This window comes from Rattus rattus, chromosome 16 (genome assembly GCF_011064425.1).
Source record: "Rattus rattus isolate New Zealand chromosome 16, Rrattus_CSIRO_v1, whole genome shotgun sequence".
NCBI classification, from domain to species: Eukaryota; Metazoa; Chordata; class Mammalia; order Rodentia; family Muridae; genus Rattus; species Rattus rattus.
The window spans coordinates 6,261,765-6,284,011 of record NC_046169.1 but is presented as its reverse complement, the minus strand read 5'-3'; the positions used below and the strand labels follow the sequence as shown (position 1 = coordinate 6,284,011).

The window sequence follows — 22,247 nt, the reverse complement described above, 5'->3', positions numbered from 1 at the left end:
CTCTTAACGACTGTGCCACCTCTCCAGCTCGCAGCCTCAAGGTTTCTCCTCTTGAATTACGACACTGTGTTTGTCTCAGGAGCCCACTCAATTCCGTTCAAGGGCCTTTCCATAGACTTGCTGACAGAAGCTGCTGGTTGGCCAGGTTACTCTGGTGTGCTTGCCCAGTGTGTCTGTGTGGGAACATGGCTGCTCAGCTGCAGAGCCTTCTGCTAAAGGGGCCTAGGGCCTATGTGGACTTCTTTCCGACTTCTGCACAAGGCCTCTGTTGTATCTCAAGGCCCGGTCACTCACACGTCTTACATTATTAAAGAAAGAAGGGTGCATCATTGTTAGTCTACAAGAATTCTAGGCAACACACATTGCGCCACGCCCCTTCCCCTCTGGAGAGCTGGTGGAATGGAATGGCTCTAGAATGAACTCTAGGAGATCTTCAAACTGTGGCATTCTCTTTCACATCAGCTCTGCACAGTAAAGTCTGGCGTCTATTCTTCCCCCATACTGTAACCTTGGCCTCTTCAGATCACTGGCCCTCACTGGCCAGGCACTGCCTGGGGGTAGGTGTTAGGAAGAGATTTCTGACAGGAAGTACTGTGTCGTTATTGTCATGACTTACTTCAAACATGGAGGTGGCATTTGGTGAAAGCTCCTCAAAGGTTTTGATTCTTTCCAGGCTCATGAATTTGAAAGCGTTTACGTATCTAATGAAGAAGTAGAAAGAATAATCAAGGTAGGAAAAAGGCACACCCTTCGATGAATCAGCACATTCTGGAACTGAGTGGATCCCACCTAGCAACCAAAATACCAACCGGCTCAGACTCACTCCTTCATATGCTCTAGGGACCCTCAGGGTAACGTCACTTCCTCCACGTAGTCAATTCACACTTTACATGTAGTCTTCAGGAAGGGCCCACTCCAGTGGAATCAAATCATGTTAGTCATAGAGGAGCTGTGAGACCTCATCTGGCCCAAGTGTCTTAATGGTACAAATAAGGGACAGATACCCCTTCATGACTTCATCTTATCACTTACTGCTGTCAACTTCCTAAAAGGACATGGATGACAAAATGTCCTGTTGAGACTTCACAGCTGACAGAAGTGTACAGCTGAGGGGAGGCTCCACCTGGCATATTCTGGGCCGAAACTCCGACTGGGAGGGAAAAGTGATGTTTGAGAGGTTTCTCAATGACCACCTCCCAATTTTCATTGACACCTACTGGAAAGACCTGATGGGATAGCCCATGGGATGGCTGTGCACAGGCAAACCTGCTCATCAGTTAAACCGTTGTCCGAATGTCCTACCTATTGGCTAGATTCCTACTGATTCTCTGCTCCCACCGTCCACTCCATTTCTATCCTAGCCAGGCTTTCTCATTTAAAACTGGACGACTGGTCTGGAGGCTTCAGCCACTTGGACTGTGTCAGATACGAGCAGTTGACGTCAACCCGCCATCTTCACAGCATTGGGTTGTCCTCTTCCAAACCTGTTACAGATGGCTGTCCATGTTTTCCAACTGCTGTCCCTTCCCTTAGTAGCAGAAGCGAGGTGAAGCCTGAGAGCTATGGCCTCTGCAGGTAATGATACTAGAAGGCTCCCAGGACAGCCTAACTGTCCTAAAAGGACCCAGACTACATTAGGAACCTGGGCAGAGAGGGTCAGAGAGGGTTAGACTTCCTGGGCTGCAAACTCAATTCTGATATTTGATAGTCACACATTTTGCTAAGTTGTCGTCTCAGCAGTTGACAAGTCGGGGGTTGGGGATTTAGCTGGGGGTTGGGGATTTAGCTCAGCGGTAGAGCGCTTGCCTAGCAAGCTCAAGGCCCTGGGTTCGATCCCCAGCTCCGAAAAAAAAAAAAAAAAAAAAAAAAAAAAAAAAAGAAAAGCAGTTGACAAGTCCCCATTTGTCAGGGATAATATGTGCTTTGCGGGATGTTTTAGACTTCGATGTACAGGCGAGTTGTCAATACGTACAAAATGCTAGCACAGCGCCAGAGAGTAGCATGAGCTACTATACCCAACTAGTAACTACTCGCATTGGCCAGCCCACCTCCCATGACCACTGGTTCTTTCATATTCTGTCCAGTTTCCCCTATAGTAACGCAAGATGGGAAAATTCATCAGTTGAGGATAAAACAAACAAACAAACAAAACAAAACAGAAAGGGGCTGGTTTTGTTTAGTTTTATGTGACTTCTCTTCTTGCTGTTGTTTTTCTGAGACACGGTTTCACTATGTAACCCAGGCTGGCTTTAAACTTGTATCCTCCTGCCCCAGCCTCCTGATTTCTGGGATTGCCGTCCTGTGCTACACCCTTGGTTAGATTTATTTTATAGATTCACATAGGTTTAGTCACAGTTGATGGCATGAAAATCAGGCTTCAGTTCTAGAATAAAGGTAACTTGGGAAAACACAATGTCTTATTCTTCATTCCTTTCTATGCTTAGGAAAAAAGGAAAATCTGTAGCCCTCCAACTTACAGAACATATAGATAAAACATGGCAGAGTGCTAACAACAGTTGATTCGGGGGCAGAATAGATGCCCACTTCTCTCTTTTCTCTAATTCTTCCTTTTCTTCCTCCACTCCCTTCCTCCCTTGTCCCCTCTTCTTTCTGTAATAAAACTAGGATCAGAAACTCACCTCACATCATCAGAGCTTCCAGAATGAAACTTTGGATCTGTAAAACCATCCTTGAAAAAGTCCTCCGAGAAGGTGGGGACCGAGTATGTGAAGCCACTGTTTCTAGTCAGTATGGCGTTGAGGGGGATGTAGTCTTTACCATCCTGAAATACCGAAGGTAGACCTCAGAAGTCGGAAGGACTCGTATATGAGCGCACGTGCACGCACACGCACACACACACACACACGTCCCTCTCATCACACACAGTTTTTCTCACACACAGTTTCTCACACAGTTTTTCTCTCTCACACATACATACACAAGCCTCTCTCTCTCTCTCTCTCTCTCTCTCTCTCTCTCTCTCTCACACACACACACACACACACACACACACACCTCACATACATACACACATCTCTCACACACACACACACAGTTTCTCTCTCACACAAAAAATAGTACACAAAACAGTTTTCTCTCTCACACACACAAACACATCTATCTCACACACATACACCTCTCTCTCTCTCTCTCTCTCTCTCTCTCTCACACACACACACACACACATATACACTTGTCTCTCTTTCTCTCACACATCTCTCCCACATACACAAGTCTTTCTCACACACATACCTCTCTCTTTCTCTCTCTCTCACACACACACACCTCTCACATACATACACACATCTCTCACACACAAACACACAGTTTCTCTCTCACACACAAATACAGTTTCTCTCTCATACAGTTTTTCTCTCTCACACACACAAACACATCTATCTCACACACATACACACTCTTTTCTCTCCCTCTCTCTCTCTCTCTCTCTCTCTCTCTCTCTCTCTCTCTGTCTCACACTCTCTGTCACACACACACACACACACACACACACCCCACTATTTCATTCCTCTTCTTCCCAATCTGGAACCCACTCAGCCTTCTGATCCACATAGACTTTGCTTTACCTGTTGGACATTGGCTTGAAGCAGGTCACCGAGCTTCTCCACGAGTTCAGCAAACCGGGGCCTTTCTTTGGGGTCTTTGTGCCAGCAATCCAGCATGATTTGGTAGCTGTTGATGAAGAGCACACAGGGAAAGCTGGAGGACGGCGGGATCTATACGGCCCTGCACATTTTTATGGGAGGGTTGTTGCCTCTCATCCCAGACATTTTTTTATAACCTGTGATGTGGCTTTATATTTTGGTTTATAGCACTGTCACCTAACAGTCTGTGGGGGTCAGGTCCCGCTAGCAGGGGCACACACTATGACAGACTAACCTTCCTGAACCCCTGACCCATGTTCGTTAGGTACCTAGACTGAGTATTATAGATCAGAGAGGGGGACTTAGGATTGGCTGTTAAGTGGAGCACCCTCCTCTCTCAGGAGGAGGACGGTGTTCCCGAAGCTAAAATCAGTCTTGAGTTGTGATGGAGGTTGGTTCCTCCTGGCTTCTTTGTAAGCATGTGGCATCTTCCTTATAGAGAGACCCTCACTTCCTTCGGGGAAGTCCTTGCCCTTCTTTGGGAAGGTTCACAGACTTCCTGGGGATGGTCCTGAGAGTCTTGGAAGGGATCTTATACTCCCCCGAGAAGCTTCTGCAGTGGAACCCAGCGGTAAAGACACTAGGTCCACCATGTAACGTCATTTCCAAGTCAGGTCGACGCATAGCAGTCTCCCCTCGCTCCTCCGTGTGTGCGAGGCTCTGGTGCACGGCTGCTCAGTGCTGGCCCAGAATCTCAAAGCCCCCATTATTACAAAGTAGCCTCTTACCTCTTACCTATTCTCTCCTCCCTCCCGCCCCCCTCTCTTTCCTGATGAGCCTTTAGACCAGAGCAGACACTGACTACATCAGATCCAGATATGAATGGACTGGGACCTCGGAACTAGGTCACAGTTAGCCTGTGTCTGTACCCAGTGCACAGACATCACACACACACACACACACACACACACACACACACACACACACACACACACACGTACTGGTGCTGACACACTCTACTCGCTCTGAGTCTTAGTCATGGTGCCAGTGTTACTTGTAGTGTTGGGAGGAGAGGGCAGCACAGGGAAAAGCTGAAGGGACCCTGTGTATCACTGTACCCATCTGGCTGCCACATAAGTGCCACAGGCTGCCCCTGACAGTCCCCGGTGTTTCTTCAGTGTCTTGTATTATGACGTGCAAGGCCTGACAAAGCAGTTAAGAACACAGGGGTGTCTAAGGGAGAGAAGAAGATAATGGCAGGAGACAACTGGGCAATTGACCAGAAAAGAGGCCAAAGTGTGGGTAAAAGTCCCCTGCAGGATTTACACCAGTATCCCAAGGTCTTCGCTATCTAAACTGGCCCTGGCCGGCGGTGGCAGTGCAAACCTTAAATCCCAGCACTCGGTAGGTGGATCTCTGAGTTTGAGGCCAGCCTGGTCTACAGAATGAGTTCCAGGATAGCCAGGCTATACAGCGAAACCCTGTCCTGAAAACAAACCGACAAACAAAACAAGCCAGCTCTGACCCTCCAGACAACAGTGAAGAGAAAGGGGTGCTCGATTTCATGTTACACACACCCCAGAACTTAGAATCAGTCCACCACTCAAAAGAAATCTGGCCATTCTCGCAATGGCCTCTGAAAGGCCATCTTGACATCTGTCCCCCTCTCTCTCTACCGGGAGTGATGATGTCACTAGGCAGTCAGGTATGAGGATTTTCAACATTAGCAGATGCCTTTGCAGCAAAGGGTGTTCTGAAGTAGCAGTTCTGAGAGGCACGGCAACTCGTCCCAAGGCCGTTTAAGCCAAGGGCACACACAGTCAGTTCTAGGTCCCTGGGATAATGGAAGATGCACCTGGTTTTAAACACGTTCAAAGACAGCGGTCAGGAGAATTCAAGTTCTATTTTCTGACACAGGTCCCTGGCCAGCAGAGGTCCTAAACTTGTTTTAATTGATCAACCAATCAATCAACCAATCAATCATTTCATTGTTGATTAAAGTTAGCAAACAGCCCCTTCTGGGGTAGGAGAGGCCCTAGAACTGGTGTCTTTTCCCTCCTTGTTGTTTGAGGTGATGTTTTACAATGTAGACCAGGCTGGTTTTGAACTCGTAGTAATCTTCCTGCCTTGGCTACCCAAGTGCTAGGATTATAGGCTCGAGTCCCCACACCCAACCTAAGTTTGCCATGAAGGGAAAAGAGCTTAGAAAGGTCACACTGAGGCCTGAGGATCTATGCTTCGGGTGTTTGCTTCTGGGCTGCTCCTGCCCGAGGGCTAACGCACTGCTCAGAAGATGACTCTCCTGGTCCTTCCACTCCTGTGTACTCCTGTGTATTCCTGTGTACTTCATTTCACGTGACCTTAGTGTGCTTGGGGTGTGGGTGGTGATGGGGAATGGGAGAGTGAGTAGGCAGATGTGTGGGGGAGGAGGGGAGATGTGGGTGGGGGAGTGAGATGATGAGATGGGGTGGGGGAGGTGGAAGAGTGATGGGGGTGGGGTAAGGGAGTGGGAGGTAGAGGAGCAGGGAAATGGGGGTGGGAGGTAGGGGTTGGGGGTGAAAGTGCACTGGTCCCAAGCACCAGAGGCAGGTAGGGAGGCTTTGGGAGGTCAGTGCCTGGGCTGAATGCTGGGTACCTCTGTACTGGGTCTCAACTTGCAGAAACCGCTCCAACATATGGCCCCTTAGAGAGGTGGCTCAAAGGCACTTCTCAGGCCACCTGGGCAAACATGCTGCCAGCCAAAGGCCAGGAATAGCGAAAGCCATACTACCTCAGAAGCTTCTACGTGGGTCTCCGTTTGAAGTAAGTTTATACATGTTACTAATTGACTGAGTTCTACTTATGATGCCACAGAGACAGAGAGTCCACTAAAAAACACAAACAAACAAACAAACAAACAAACAAACAAGCAAGCAAAACACCTCAAGCCTGGATTCTTCCTGACCACACTCAAGCGTCACCGTCTACGGCTTCCATGGACTGATATGGACGTAGTTATTCTAAAGTTGGTAACACACATGAGGAAAGGTGGGATGAGGAAACGCAGAGGGGCCCAAGCCACTGGGTAGGGAGTGTATTTCATTCCACAGAGGCCTCATCTCTGCTACCGTGGTCGCTGCCATCTCACTGTATGGATGGGAGAGCCACCTTCTGGGAGGTGTGACAACCGGGCCTTCCCCTCCCTAGTTTCTCTGGGTAAAAGCAGCAGGGAGACCTGTAATCACCTCCTGGATTCTGGGCGTGTTCCTGGCTTATTCTTTTCTCATTCTACACTCCGACTTGCAAGTCGAGGCAGACACCCGTGTGGGGTGATGCATATCTGATTGACGGGCACTGGGCTGGGGGCAACTCACTGGATGAAGTGTTAATGTTTTATCACTAAATAAAGGTGGGGTGGGGTGGGGGCTCAGCTGCATCCAAGACCAGCTGAGGGGCTTGTGGGAAGAGTCTACAGGCTATTGGCCTGATTTTTCCAGGCACGCATAACCGTTGCTCAAGCTTAGGTCTTGGATGTCCAGTAGAGCTGCACTGAGTTAGCAAATCACTTTCTTATGACTGGAACAAGGAGGTGACTTCATCCTCTCAACTCTCACATGCCTGCAAACATGGCCGACAGAACATGGCTGCCTGAGAACATGGCTGCCTGAGAACATGGCTACCTGAGAATATGGCTGACAGAACATGGCTGCCTGAGAACATGGCTGACAGAACATGGCTGCCTGAGAACATGGCTGACAGAACATGGCTGACAGCACATGGCTGCCTGAGAACATGGCTGCCTGAGAACATGGCTGACAGAACATGGCTGACAGAACATGGCTGCCTGAGAACATGGCTACCTGAGAATATGGCTGACAGAACATGGCTGCCTGAGAACATGGCTGTTGGCCTGTATCTTCCTTTTGAGGAAATATTTTACAAAACCGTATCTTATCTTTTAAATTCCCAACCATACCCTCTATAGTCCCTTTGGGGCCTAAGAGCTACCTGGAAGAGGTTTGTGGAATAACACAAAGGTTTTTTTTGTTGTTGTTGTTTTGTTTTTTGTTTTTTTCCTTTTTTTCCCGGAGCTGGGGACTGAACCCAGGGCCTTTCGCTTGCTAGGCAAGTGCTCTACCACTGAGCTAAATCCCCAACCCCCAACACAAAGGTTTGATAAGTCCAGGGCCTGGCTTATCTTGGGTTTGTTTGTGACGAGGTCTCACTACGTAGCCCAGCCAGGCTTTGACCTTGTCACCATTTTGCCTCAGGCTGGCCAGGGTTGGGATTACAACACATGCCTCCACACCTGGCTTTGGAGAATTCTTCAGTCCAAAGTTGAGCAACTTCCTGTTTCTAGAATCCTTCTGAGGAGTATGGGTACTGTAATGGGCCCTGAGTGCCGGAGGATGGTGTGGACTGGAAACTCGAATTGCTAACTGGCTGGCCATGGAGCCTTGGGCGGATCTCATGAGACGTCACGTGCCTGGGTTTGTCACCTGGAGACCCAGCTGATGATGGTACGCACTTCTTGGGGTTATTGTGAGCAGTAGATGGATTAAACTTGTTCAAGGCACTGAGAACAGTGCCGGCTACCTGCAAGCACTACCGATATTATTAAGTTAGCCAGTATCATTTTATAGTAACTGCAGTCAGTATCGCCGTTGGCAACTGGACTTCCTCATGATTTTTAGGTTATGTGAGAAGCAGGATGTATCAGTTCCACACTCCCACTGGTGTACAGAGAGCGCCCTTCTGGGGAACATGGCTTCTGTCTTCCCTGCTCTTTAGCTGGCAAAAGGCGTGTTGCTGTCCTTCTCATAGTTTGATATTTTCCAAAGTCAGATTATCATATCTGCCCTATCTACTCCTCAAGATCATAGGACAGTCTATGTGAGACTGACTAGGTATCAGGGAAAGCATCCAGCACAGAGTGACCGGACTTCAGCTCCCCTTGCAGTGGTTAAGGATCCCACCAAGTCTAAAGCAACCCTTTCTGGAGCCCAGAGGTTCTTGGGTCAGTCTAGCCATTGTAGTTCCAGGAAGTACATCGAGCAACACTAATAGAGTCCCCTGTGTCTTCCCCGCCTTCAGGTCTGAGTCCCTGTCTCTCTCATCCACTTCCCTGTCTTGGCACTGACCTAGCTTGGTCCTGAGGTAACTGAAGGAAAGAGACAGTGACCTTGCCCTTTGGCCAAACCCACACTTCCTCCTCTGTCCTTCACTCCTCCCCAAGGGCCAGCCCAGGGCTCAGCAGGATCTCATTGTGTGTGGGTGGGGAGGGGAGGCCGCCTGCCAGTTCAGGAAAGGTGGCGCCACCTCAGGGAGGCCCAAGTCCTTGTCAGCAGCTCACCCAAACTGCAAGTGTCATCGCATTCCTGTTGAGGCCTCAGAGTGCTAAAACAGCAGGGCAGGGCACAGTTACAGGAAATGGTACCCACAAGTGTCAGGCTCGCCCTGCTGACAATGGAGAAGCCTGGAGTCTGTCTCCTTTCTCATTCCTAAAGGCACCTCCACAAGTCAAGGGCTCTCACGGCTTCCCAGCTACCCCACATCTGTCTGTCTGTCTGTCTATCTGTCTGACTATCATCTATCATTTACCTATCTTTCTGACATCTATCTATCTATCTATCTATCTATCTATCTATCTATCTATCATCTATGTGTGTGTGTATGTATGTATGTATGTATGTATGTATGTATGTATCTATCTATCTATCTATCTATCTATATCTATCATCTATTTATATATACGCTTTTGGAAACAGGTTCCGAGGTATCTCAGATCAGCCTTGATCTTTATATGTAAGTGGAAATGACCATAAATTCTGGATCATTCTGCTTCCACTCCCGGAGTACTGACTACTAGCACAGTATATGCAGTGTTGGGGATAGACCCAGGACCTTGTGCATGCTGGGTAAGCACTTTTAGGGTAACTGAGTACATCCCCAGCCCTGTGGAATCCAAACCAAGCTCCCATGATTCTACAGATGGAGAACCGTGCCACTGAGGCCTCTCTGGTCCTGACTAGAGGTGGCTTGGCTCACCGGGCTCTGCTTAGTGAACGAGGTCTTGCCTTCAGTTCCTAGGTGCTGTTCATTCTGTCTGGCTTTCTGACTTCAGTTCTTAGCTAAGGTCCTTGAAAGGGCCTATCGGTGGGTTAGAGAGGAAATAGGGATACGCCCAGAGCACATCTCCGCTCAGGAAGTGACTCCCAGCACAGCAGAGCCCAGTCGGGGCTGAGCCTGCATCCCTGAAGAGTGACACTGAAAATAGACCTGGGCCCTTACTCGCTCCCCGCCCCAGGTGCCCTGTTCCCCTTACCACAGCCCAGGGTCCCCGACTTCGAGCGCTCAGTTGGGGGTGGGGGAGGGGTCGCAGGGGTGTGAGCTTACATTTCAGGTGTGGCATACTCCGGTGTTCTCATGCGCATGCCTTCCTTCAGGCGGCTACAGAAGTCTTCATCCATTTGCACTCCTGGGTATGGAGAACCCCCTACAGGGATGGTGTGGAAAGACAGGTCTGTGTTAAGGTTTCTAGTTCAAAAGATCATGGGGTGGGTGCATGGTGGTGCACATTTTCAATTCTAACACTTGGGAGGCAGAAGCAGATGGATCTTTTGCGAGTTCAAAGACAGGGAAACCCACCCAAAAGACCGTGAGGGGCAATTCAGAGTTTCCCTCTCATCTTCAAAGTGATGTTTTAGCTGAAAAAGGCAATATAATACACGACTGTAATCCCAGTTCTCGGGAGGGAAGCTGAGCCAGGGGAATTGTTAGTTTGAGGCAAATGTGGGCTATCTAGTGAGCCTATCTCAAAAACCCAAAAATAAATATACGGTGACATTTTCCTGTAAATTTCCAGTGACTGAAGTAAACCCCGGGGCAGGGAGCTGCTTGGCAGGCCCTCCCTGAGGGCACGTCCTTGGCTGATTCATGGCTATCCCTGTGTCCACGCTTGCTTGTTTGGTCAGGGAAAAAGGCAATCTAGAGTATCCCTGCCTTTGCCCTGCAAACAACTCTAAGGAAATCTGATTCTTAGATACACATGGCCTGAGTCTGATCAAACCAATGGACTTGGATTAGGTATCGATAGATCACTCCAACCTTCCAGAAAATGGCCCTTCAATCTGAGGCTTTGGGAACGAGGGGTTCTGAGGGGTTTAGGGGAATGAACCTTGGCACTGTACTGGCTGGTTCTGTGTGTCAACCTGGCACAAGCTGGAGTTACCACAGAGAAAGGAGCCTCAGTTGAGGAAATGCCTCCATGAGGCCCAGCTGTAAGGCATTTTCTCAATTAGTGATCAAGGTGGGAGGACCCAGCCCCTTGTGGGTGGTGCTGTCCCTGGGCTGGTGGTCTTGGGTTCTATAAGAGAGCAAGCTGAGCAAGCCAGAGGAAGCAAGCCAGTGAGTAACACCCCTCCATGGCCTCTGCATCAGCTCCTGCTTCCTGACCTGTGAGTTCCAGTCCTGACTTCCTTTGGTGATGAACAGCAATGTGGAAGTGTAGGCTGAATAAACCCTTTCCTCCCCAACTTGCTTCTTGGTCCTGATGCTTGTGCAGGAATAGAAGCCCTGACTAACACAGGCACCCAGGGGCGAGGCTGACTAGGGTGGATGGGAGCTGCTCCAGATTCTGCAGAGCAGAGGGTACCTGCTGTCTATGCCAGCCTGCTTAACAGGGCCGAGCCAATTATCTTGTGGGTAGCCTGGGCTAGGTAGGGTGGGTAAGGCATGGTAGGACACTCTGCTCAGTCCTCCAGCCAAAGCCACTGAGCACATGTTTGCTTGAGCTTTCTAGTGATGGCCGCTGATAGGAAACAGCTGGGAGACACGGGGCTTGGCACTGTGTCACTGCAAGGCCATTAGTGCTACTGTGCTGCTTTCAAGGACTGGAAGCAACAGGTGCCTGTCATCGAAAGCAGGGGAATGCTTTTGACACGTTACAGGAACCGAGGGGTGTTAGTTACCATGTACATTTTATTTGCCGTGGAAGACATTTTTTTCTTTTTTTCTTTCTTTTTCTCTTTTTTTTTTCACTTTGGCAAAGCCTGAAAGGTTCTTGGCTAGTTTCCACACTTGGGGCGCCTCACGCCATCCCTGTGTGCATCTGTAGGATTAGGGCTTTGAGGTTGTTTCCTAGAAAGCCAGACTGGGTGGGCTGGAGCACTGCTCTTTTAGAGATCCTAGGTTCAATTTCCAGCCTCACATCCATCCAGTTCTAGAGGATCTGACGCCCTCTCCTGGCCTGCGTGCATGTGGTGCTCAGACAGAACATGTAGGCACAACACACACACACACACAGTATGTGTATATGCATATGAGTGTGTATATGTGTATATACACACACACTCATATACATACGTACAGATATGCGAGCGCGTGTGCGCACGTGTGTTCGAGAGTGTACAGATGTGTCTATGTAAATTTACACCAAAGGCATTAGATTAAAGCCAGCTGCCTCTAACAACGCTTTCTACTGGTCCAGCTGTGCACATCAGGGCCTGTCCCGAGAAGAAACTCTGAGGCATAGAGGGAAGGGGTGAAGACATGAGAGCCAGCGTTGGAGAAACTGGAGAAAGGGGCAGGCTGACAGTTCTGTCTTCAGATTTCCTGCCACCGGACTCTGCCGACAACGGTTTAAGCCCTCTCTATGGTAGTGGGTATTTGTGTATCCAGCACGGTCACCTGCAGGCAGCCCCGCGTGGGTTTGCAGTGAGTTCAAGTGTAGACCTCAGGGTGGGGTGTGTCCACCGCATGCTCTGCATAGGACAAAGACATCTGCTTCTGGGTTGCTCCAACCACTCCCTCCCCCACACTTACCTAAGGAGAAGATCTCCCACAGCAACACTCCGTAGGACCACACGTCACTCTTGGTGCTGTAGACCTTGTCAAAGATGGATTCGGGAGCCATCCATTTTAGGGGAAGTCGAGTCTGGAAGACAGCACGGGACCTTGAGCATGCAAACCAAAGCGATGTCCACACCCAGGGCCCAGGGGTCCCCTTCCACTTTCCACTTGTGAAGAACTAGAGTGGCTGTAGTTTCCCTACACCAGAGAAAACCGTAGAGCATGTGGCAGACTGCTAAGAGAGCAGTAGAGGCATCCCCCAGCCTCTGGAGACCAGACATGGCTAGCAGACTTCTCTGGAGCACGAGAAGGTCCCTGTCCATGGTTCTTAAAAAAGGCGCATCCTCACGGTCCCCTCCCTGCCTACATAGGGGCACTAAGGGCTTGGTAAGGAGGTCTGAATTAGGAAAATTGATAGTGATTCCATGAATAATTCTAAGGAAAGGGATTGTGGCAGACATTCCTATGTAAAAAGACAGACTGTTAAGTCTTAAATTTGGGGCTAGAAGTGACGCAGAGGTAGAATGTGTGCTTGGTATGTCTGGGGTCCTGGCTTCAGTCCCCATTCAATCTCCCACATCTCTGGAATAAGGGAAGGTGATTTTGTTTTAAAGTTCTCCATTTAGGGGGGGTCTATGGCTGGATTTCAAGCTTGTAGATCTGTTCCGACAGCAGGGACCACAGTGAGTTAGCTGGGGATTGGGCTGCTGGACAGGGGTGGGTTGGGGGAAGCAAAACAAGATGTCCGGGACAGGAGAGAGACAAAGACTGTGAAGGAACACAGAGATGCCCAAGTCAAGGACAGCAAAGAGGGGCCACAGTGAAACACGGCCAGAGCTCCACTGCAAGCTGGGCTGTTTCCCTCTTAGAAAAAGAGTAGCCAAGGGGCTGAGAGGTGGCTCAGCAGTAAAGAGCTGGCTGCTTTTGTCCAGGACATGGGTTTAGTTCCCAACACCCCATGGGGACTCACAACCGTCTGTTATTTCCAGTCCCAGGCATCTGACGCCCTCTTCTGGCCACCTTGGGCACTGCGTGCTTGTGGTACACAGACGTACATTTAGGTAAGCCATTCATTCACATAAAATAAAATTTAAAAAAGGAAAAGAAACAGTAACTAAGAGGGATTTCTGAAAGTATGTTCCAGGGGTGTCCACATAATACGGTCCAGAAACTTGTTGAGAACACAGATTCCAAGTAGTCTCCCTCCACCCTCCCTCTGGACCTTCTGCACCAAGGGATTTGGGGTGGGGACTGCAAGCTTTGGCTCAGACAGGCTTCTAGGTGAGGTGTAGATTTCCTACAGTCCGAGAGCCCCTGCTTCAGGGCAATCAAGGGCGCCCAGACATTATTAACTGAAGCCTTCCTGGCAGAGGCCAGACAAGAGAGGACACTAAAGGTCACCCAGTGAGTGACAAATAACATTATGTCCAAAAACAAATGGGGAAGAGAGGCCGGTGTGAGCCAGAAGGGAGACTGGTCCCACGGAAGGCGTCCCTGGAGGTAAGCAGCTTCCTCGGTTCAAGATAGTGTGTACCTTCCCTGCTCTCCTTCCGGAAGTACAGACACCTGCCGAATCAATCACTGGCCTTTATCTAAGGGGAAGAGGCCACGCTGTTCTTTTCAGCGGGACACGGAACTCCCAAAGGGGTGGCGAGCAGAGACTGCGTGGTCTCTGCAGGGCTCAGCCGACTGCTTAGGTTAACGAATCTCAGGTGGTCAAGCTCTCAGGACAGGTACCCAGCCAGGGCTCCGAGACAGAGCGAGGAGATTCCATCCCGAGATTTCTCTGGTACACAGCTCTTGTGGACTACTGGTCTTGCCAGAACCACACGGGCATTTGGGGAGGGGAGAGGGTTGGCTGCTGAGAGGCGTAAATGTTTGCAAAGGGCTCCAGTCTGTGGTCTAAACACGACAGGGTAGAAACGGACCAAATGGGTACCCGAGGTCACTCACATCTCCTCTCCTCACGTAATCAGGGTTCTTATAAATATCCCGGGCCAGGCCAAAGTCGCAAATCTTCACAACATTGTTCTCAGATAAAAGGATGTTCCGTGCTGCCAGGTCGCGATGAATGCACTATAATGAAACCGTTATGCAATGAACGCGTTTCCTTAATCCAGCTGCTTAATTTCCTGTATCCACTCTGAGTCATTATTCTTTAAAAAAAAGTGTGTGTCTCTGTGTGTGTCTCTGTGTGTGTGTGTGTGTGGGGAGTGTCTGTGTGTGGGGGTGTCTGTGTGTCTATGTATGCGCCGCGCACCCGCACATGCATGCATGAGTACAGTAAACATGCACATACCATGGCATGCATGTAGAGGGCAACCATGTGAGTTCCTGGGCTTGAACCGAGGCCATCAATTTGACAGCAAGTGCCTTTCCCTGCTGAGCCAGCTCACTGGCCCTGGCATCGGCATCGTTACTCTTAATGCTAGTTCCATTTCGTGTGTGGTACAGGGAGTGTCTCTCAGCACACATCCAGTTACTATAAACACGATGTGTTTCTCCTGCAAGTGTGGGTCCAGGTGGCCCACAAGACACCTTCTAAAGCAACCAGGCTCCTGTTCTATGGGAGCTTACTGGTCCACCGCACTGGTAGTCTGAATCTCGCCGGTGAGTGGGATTTCCCCTTCGACCTTTTAGAGCAGATCTCTGGGAGCTGTGGTGTGGTGTGCTTTGCTTTGTTTGCTGCTGTTGTTGCTTTTAAGACAGACTCCTGAGGTGTAGTGTGCACTGACCTGGAACTCACCCAGGCTGGCATGTAACCAGGGATCCTCCTGCCTCAGCCTTTCAGGTGCCTGGATGGCCGTGGCTTGGCGAGAAGTCCCATGTGGGTGCACGGAAGACAGCTTCTTCATGAAGCCTGGGCACCGTGGATGATAGCACTCCTGGGCTTGTGTAGTCCAAAATACCCAGGAAGATTCTATCCTTAAATTCTACCCACAGGGGCCCAGGGCTTACCATCCTGGTACCTCTCCATATCAGAGCCAATCAAGGTTATTGTGGTGACGTCTGTTACACAGTTAAGGACATAAGTATAAACAAATACTAGGAAAATAGCTTCACAATAGAGGTGTGTGTTCAGGCCTCGAAAAGAGACAAAAACAGAGCAGTGCATTTTCAAATATTTTACCATTAGGTTGTAAAAATATATTCAACCCGATTTAAACATTACCCAGCATATTGTATTGAGACTTGACGTCCTTAACATGTATCGATTAACACATGTAATTTGTATGTTTTCAGACATCATTTAAAAATCAAAATAAAAGTAAGGAAGAAAAATGCAAGGTACATGTGTGTTCTCTCTTACATGTGTGTCGTAAGTTTAATAACATACAGAAAAGCAAACTTTAAAATGTAAAGCAAATACTTTTTAAAAACTTAATGTCCCCCCTTTAGCTCTGATTAAGAAAGTTAAAGAAGGGGCTGGAGAGATGGCTCAGTGGTTAAGAGCACCGACTGCTCTTCCAGAGGTCCTGAGTTCAAATCCCAGCAACCACATGGCGGCTCACAACCATCTGTCATGGGATGTCATTCCCTCACAGTGCACTCTGTGTGTGTGTGTGTGTGTGTGTGTGTGTGTGTGTGTGTGTGTGTGTGTTAAAAAGAAACATTCCATTTTAGAAAAATAAAGTTAAAGGAAACAGGAAAAAAGTAAAGAGATGAGCTGACCTTTCTGGAGGACAGAAACTCCATGCCTCTGGCCACTTGGAAACTGTAGGAGATCAGGTCTTCCATGGTGAGGGGCTGCTTGGAGATCTCACTGTAATCTATCGAGCAGTAGGATCTTGTAAAGATTTTTGTGACTGCACCAAATCCCAGTTTATTGAAACAATATTGACAAAGCATAAGGCACACCAAGGACGCCACAGTTCACTGGCAAGAGAATTTGAGTCTCAACATGAACATCAAGAGATTTTTTTTCCAGGCTGTGGTGGCGACAGGGGTGGGGGTGGAGGGGAGGGGAATGGGTGCAGTGGGTGTGATGTGGTAGGACAGACCGAGCAGAGAGAAGTGAACAGTTCCTGTCAAAATTAGCAACGCTGTAAATAATCGTTTATTCGAATCTTATCTCCCCAGGACGTTACCCCACTTCCCCGGGATGTTTATTAGGGTAATAAATAAGAAAGGAAAAAAATGTGTGAGATGTCCAGTGTGTTGTAAAAATACCCCAGACTGGGGGTTGGGGAGCAATGAACACGTACCCTCGCCTCCTTCCACATCGCTCACACTCTTATCTTCCTGGAAGCCGGAGCTGGTGAAACTCTCGCTGCTGCTGACGCTGTCCAGGCGGGGTTTCTGCTCCTGCTCCAGGTCTGACTCCTGCTTTTCTTTCTTGGGCTCCATATGCAAGGCCGCATCCTTAGCGCAGACAAGAAACACAGCAGTGAGAGGGCCCAGTGCAGAGACGGCGGCTGTCCAGACCGGACATGCTGCTGGCCCTGAATGGACACTGGGTTCCAGGCATTTATTTCACAGGCGGGAGACTCTTTTGTACTCTTGCTTGGGCTCCTAGTAAACACCTCAGGTCCTAGCAGCTGATCAACACCGAGCGCTTAGTGCGAGCTAGCATAGACTTCCTCAGTTTCCCCAAGAGGATATGTTATTCTATGACACGATTGCCAAACTTTTGTTTGTTTGTTTGTTTTCTTTTGTTTTACAAGGTGTCGGGGTGGTTTGAGACAGAGTTTCTGTGTAGCCCTTGGTGACCTGGAACTCAGAGATTCCCCCTGCCTCTGCCTCCTGAGTGCTGAGATTAAAGGTGTGTGCTACCTCCACCTGACTTGGTGTTTTATTTTTAAAATAGATTTATTTTATTTCTATTATGTATATGCGAACATGCATTCAGGTGTCCACAGAAGCTTGACAATGTCATTGGATTCCCTAGAGGGGGGTCAAAGCCGGTTGTGAGCCATCCCATATGGGTGCTGGGAATGACACTCCAGTCCTCTGCAAGTGCAGCAAGCGCTCTTAATGGTTACGTCCTACACAAGCTGGTTCAAAGCCACAGCTAATAATCGGCAAAGCTGAGATGTAGCTTGGGCGAGCGCCCCAGCCTGCCTCTGCTGCTTTTCATAGCACTTGCCATGTTGTTTGAAAGGTGACAGAGTGGGGTTGGGGATTTGGCTCAGTGGTAGAGCGCGTGCCTAGCAAGCGCAAGGCCCTGGGTTCAGTCCCCAGCTCCGAAAAAAAGACAAAAAAAAAAAAAAGGTGACAGAGTTTGATACTCATTACTCAGGCGATGTGGAAAGGACTGACACCCCCCCCCCCCGTAATCCCTGCAGAGGCTCAAGTTACCCATTCCTCTGATTTCCTGGGGGAGAGGAGAGGAGATGTACTTTTCTCTTGGTTTCCCTCTGAGGAGGCCACACCACTGCACCCTGATATGAACAGCAAAGGCCACCCACCCTGGGCATGGGAATCCTGGTGCTCTTTTTCTGCCTCCTCTACGTGGTCTACTGGCTCCTCTGTTAATCCACGCCATCTTATTTTTTTTTCCACCCTGGATTTTGTTTTTCTTGTCTAAAAGGCACTATATTATAGTTTGTGACTCGTAGGAAAGGGCTGCAGTGGCTTTCGTGACAGGGCTGTGTGCTCATGCACACCCACACGTGTATATACCCACAGGGGCTTGTGTACCCTACAGCCTGGCTTCTGCTAGCTAGCAGTACCTAGACAGGAGCTGGGAGGGAATGAGGTTCAGCGCCAGGGTTAAACGGGCTGTGCATGTTGGTTGCCTGGACGTTTCTGGGAGGCCACTAAGTAGGAGTGGTCCTGCCACTAGAGGGCACCAGTGAGCAAGCAGAAGACCCAGCAACTTTAAGAGAGACAGCAGCAATCAACACTGTGATATAGGCAGGGTACAGAGGTTCCCGCACCCAGAAAAGAGACTCTCCTGGGGACACACCCCATCTAAACATTCCCTCATGTCAGGTCCCTGAAGGAAGTCTTGCTGTCTCACCTCTTCCCAAGTCCTGTCTGGGATTTCAGGGGTGAAGGGGATTCATATTGTGTGCAGCCCACTCCAGACACCTTTTCCTCGGGGCAGGTAAAAAGCCAAACAGTCAAAGAGAACACCACTTTTTCTCTCCGAGAGGCAGCTAGCCCTGATCAAACGGAGTCTGGAATTTTATTTTCTTACCGCCTTCTTCCTCACACCTCCCAGAAGCTGCCTCGAGGGACCTGTCCCCAGGTTACCCTCCCCTTCCTCTGACCCTATGCACATCAGCAACTCTCCATCAAAGACAGGTTAAGTTAGTGAACTTTAGGGAATAAGGCAGAACAGTGGGTTGATCACGACGCATATTTAAGAGTCTTGACGGATTTGGACCAGTTCCCTCATCTCTCTTTCTTACTCCTTTAGGTTCCAGATGTGACCGATAGTCATGAGTTTTCCACAAAACACTGCTCCACCAAGTACCATGGGGAGGCAAACCATTAAATATAGCCCCAAAAGGAAGCAAGCTCTTCAAAACAAAGGACGCGCAAACCCAAACGTTCCATCCTGCCAAGTCCCTGGAGTGTTCTGAGGGCTTAGTGCTTCCTGAGTCCCATCTAGGACATCAGGACTGACAGGGATCTCTCAGGGCACCACTGCTCTCCTTATTTAGTGGGGTTCACAGGGGCAGTTCTGAAGCTGGGAGTGAAGCAAGATAGGCCTTTCTTTCTCCTCTCTTCATCCTGTGGTTACTGTGCCTTTGATCTAATTTCTTTATTACACGACTATGTATTTACTTGTGTTTGTCTGCTGCATGCATGGGTGTGGAAGCCAGGGGACAACTTCCTGGAGTCGGTTCTCTCCTTCCATCCTGTGGGTTCCAGGGATCGAACTCAGGTCATCAGGCTTGGCAGCAAGCCTCTTTATCTAGTCAGGAGCCATTACTGGTTCCTGACTCCTCTGGCCACATATATAGCTGCAAAGCACCACGTAGCTTTAAGATGCCAATTTTTGGAAAGCCTAGGTTTTGTTTTGTTTTGAGGTTTATTTATTCATTATATATATAAGTACACTGTAGCTGTCTTCAGGCACACCAGATCCCATTACAGATGGTTATGAGCCACCATGTGGGTGCTGGGATTTCAACTCAGGACTCCTGGAAGAGCAGTGCTCTTAACCCCTGAGCCATCGCTCCAGCCTGGAAAGCCTAGTTTATAAGGGGGAAATAGAGCTGGGTATGGTGGCATACACCTTTAATTCTAGCAGTCAGGGGGCAGAGGTAGGTGGATCTCTGTGAGTTCCAGGACTGCCAGGGATACATGGCGAGACCCTGTCTCAAATGATGGAATGGGGGACTATGTCGAATATTCTCAACAGTCTGGTGGAACATCTGTCTTTGATAAAGTCATAGTCTGGGATGAAAGAGTGGGCCAGCGGTCAGTATTTCTTTGCTTTTTTGTAACAGGCTCACTCAAGCACTCTCTCTCTCTCTCCATATATATGTACATATTTGTTTATTTAAATTGTGTGTGTGTGTGTGTGTGTGTGTGTGTGTGCATCTGAGTGTGTGCATACAAGCACAGGCACCCTCAGAGAGTAGGGATATCAGGTCCCCTGGAGCTAGAGTTACAGACAGTTGTGAGCTGTATAATGTGGCTGCTGGGAACTGAACTCTGGACCTTTGGAAGAGCAGAGAGAGCTGCTAACCACTGAGCCATCTCTCCAGTCCCAGCCTCACTCTATTTTCCAGGCTGACATCTGACGCCTGGGCTCACACAAACCCTCCCATCTCAGCCCCCAACATAGTTAGAATTGCAGGCGGACACTGCAACATCTGGCTGTATTCTGTGGTCTGTTTTACGTCTAAAGACTCTTCTCTATGGAGGTGGGCACTGTTCCTAGCAGTCCGAAGGTTCACCCTACCCTGTAAATTAGTTGTATTCAACTGAACTCTGTGTCTCTGTCTCTTTCTGTGTCTCTGATTCTCTCTGATGCAGGGGAGGGGACCGACACAGGGCCTCACGCTTGATAAATAAGAACCCCCCCACTGAGCCACACCCCATCCCTCAACATCCTAGTGGATCAAAAATGACGAAAGGGGGACAACTAAACGTTGAAGAGGAGTTTCGTTTTCCCCACAGTCTCATCTTGGTTCTATTATTAGTGCCGCTTAATACAAGGAACTGAAGAGTAAAGAGACTGATGTTTGTTCAAGGCCGGGCTTCGTGAGAGGAGACTCTGGAATTTAAACCCGGAAAGTCTGGTTGTGGAGACAGAGAGCCTTGCCTGCAGGGTGCTCCTCACAGATGCTGGTGACTGGCTAACAATGTCAGTCATTGTCTCCCCGACCAACTCAGCCCGGAGAAGAGCAGCAGTAGGACGACAGAACATACCACAATGAGCAGCAGTAGGACGACAGAACATACCACAATGTTTGAATTCATGGTTTCTTCTTCAGAGTTGGTGTTTCCTTAAAGACTTGTGTGACCTCCTGGTTTTCTTGTTTGTTTGTTTTGTGTGTGTGTCTGTATATATGTGTGTATGTGGTATGTATGTATATGGTATGTATGTATGTGGTGTCTGTGTGTATGTGGTATGTATATATATGTGGTATGTGTATGTGGTATGTTTATGTGGTGTATGTGTATGTATGTATGTGGTGTGTGTGTATGTGGTATATGTGTATGTATGTGTGTATGTGGTGTATGTGGATGTATGTGTGTATGTAGTGTGTGTGTATGTATGTGATGTGTGTGTATGTAGTAGTGTATGTGTATGTATGTGTGTATGTGGTGTGTGTATGTATGTATGTATGTATGTATGTGGTGTGTGTGTATGTAGTAGTGTATGTGTATGTATGTGTGTATGTGGTGTGTGTATGTATGTATGTATGTATGTGGTGTGTGTTTATATGGTGTGTGTGTGTATGTGTGTATGTATGTATGTATGGTTGTATGTATGTGGAGTGTGTGTATGTGGTGTGTGTATGTGTGTATGTGGTGTGTGTATGTATGTATGTATGTATGTGGTGTGTGTTTATATGGTGTGTGTGTGTCTGTGTGTGGTGTATGTGTATATATGTGTATTATGTGTATGTGTGGTGTGTGGTATGGTACATGTGTATATATGTGTGTGTGTATGTGTGGTGTGTGTTGTGGTACATGTGTATATATGTGTGTGTTATGAGTATATGTGTGTGTGTGTCTTTGTGTGTTGTGGGTGTGCCTGCAAATGTATATGTATGTGTGGTGTGTGTGTGTGTGTGTGTGTGTGTGTGTGTGTGTGTGTATGTGTGTGAATGCACACATGTAGTGTTTACAGAGGTGCATGCACAGAGGCCAGAGGAAGGTACTGGGAGTCTTGCTTTGTCGATCGCTTCCTACTCCCTCAAGCATAGGACCTCACTGGACCTGGAGCTAGGCTGACAGCTGGCAAGCCCTGGTCATCCTCCTGCCTCCACTTCACATAGCACTGGAGTTACAGGTGTGCCTGTTTTCCACATACATGCTGGGGGTGGAGTTTAGGTCCCTCTGCTTTCCCAGGGAGTCCTCGAACTCACTGAGTCATTCCTCCCTGCCCCTCAGTAACCCTGACCCACTAAATAAAGCCATGTCAGAGGAAAAGGAACATCAGAGGCTATGTATAGTCACGGGTGTGGCTTTGAGAAACAAGTGCATGAAGTCTCATGCAAGGATGAGGACCTCCATTTGGATTCCTAGCAACAGAAAATCTTGCTAGGAAGCCCTAGCACTGAGGAGGGTAGAGGAAGCTGATCCCAGAGGCTCATCGGCGAGCCAGTCTAGAGGAAACAGGCAGCTCTAGGTTCAGTGAGGTGACCTGTCTCAAAAACTAAGGTGGAGAGGCAGTTGAGGAAGACA

The 22,247-nt window shown here is 48.7% G+C and overlaps 1 protein-coding gene across 1 annotated transcript in view; it reads right to left on the bottom strand.

Moving 5' to 3' along the window:
* Positions 1 to 22,247, bottom strand: part of Flt1 (fms related receptor tyrosine kinase 1) — a 169,994-nt gene that overhangs the window by 6,288 nt on the left and 141,459 nt on the right. Inside the window, exons 21-28 of the mRNA XM_032886730.1 lie at positions 16,637 to 16,793; positions 16,104 to 16,201; positions 14,385 to 14,507; positions 12,405 to 12,516; positions 9,978 to 10,077; positions 3,585 to 3,690; positions 2,640 to 2,782; positions 617 to 701 (exon numbers count right to left, since the gene is read on the bottom strand). Of these exons, the coding sequence (XP_032742621.1) occupies positions 617 to 701; positions 2,640 to 2,782; positions 3,585 to 3,690; positions 9,978 to 10,077; positions 12,405 to 12,516; positions 14,385 to 14,507; positions 16,104 to 16,201; positions 16,637 to 16,793 (924 nt within the window). The remainder of the gene's footprint in view (positions 1 to 616; positions 702 to 2,639; positions 2,783 to 3,584; positions 3,691 to 9,977; positions 10,078 to 12,404; positions 12,517 to 14,384; positions 14,508 to 16,103; positions 16,202 to 16,636; positions 16,794 to 22,247) is intronic.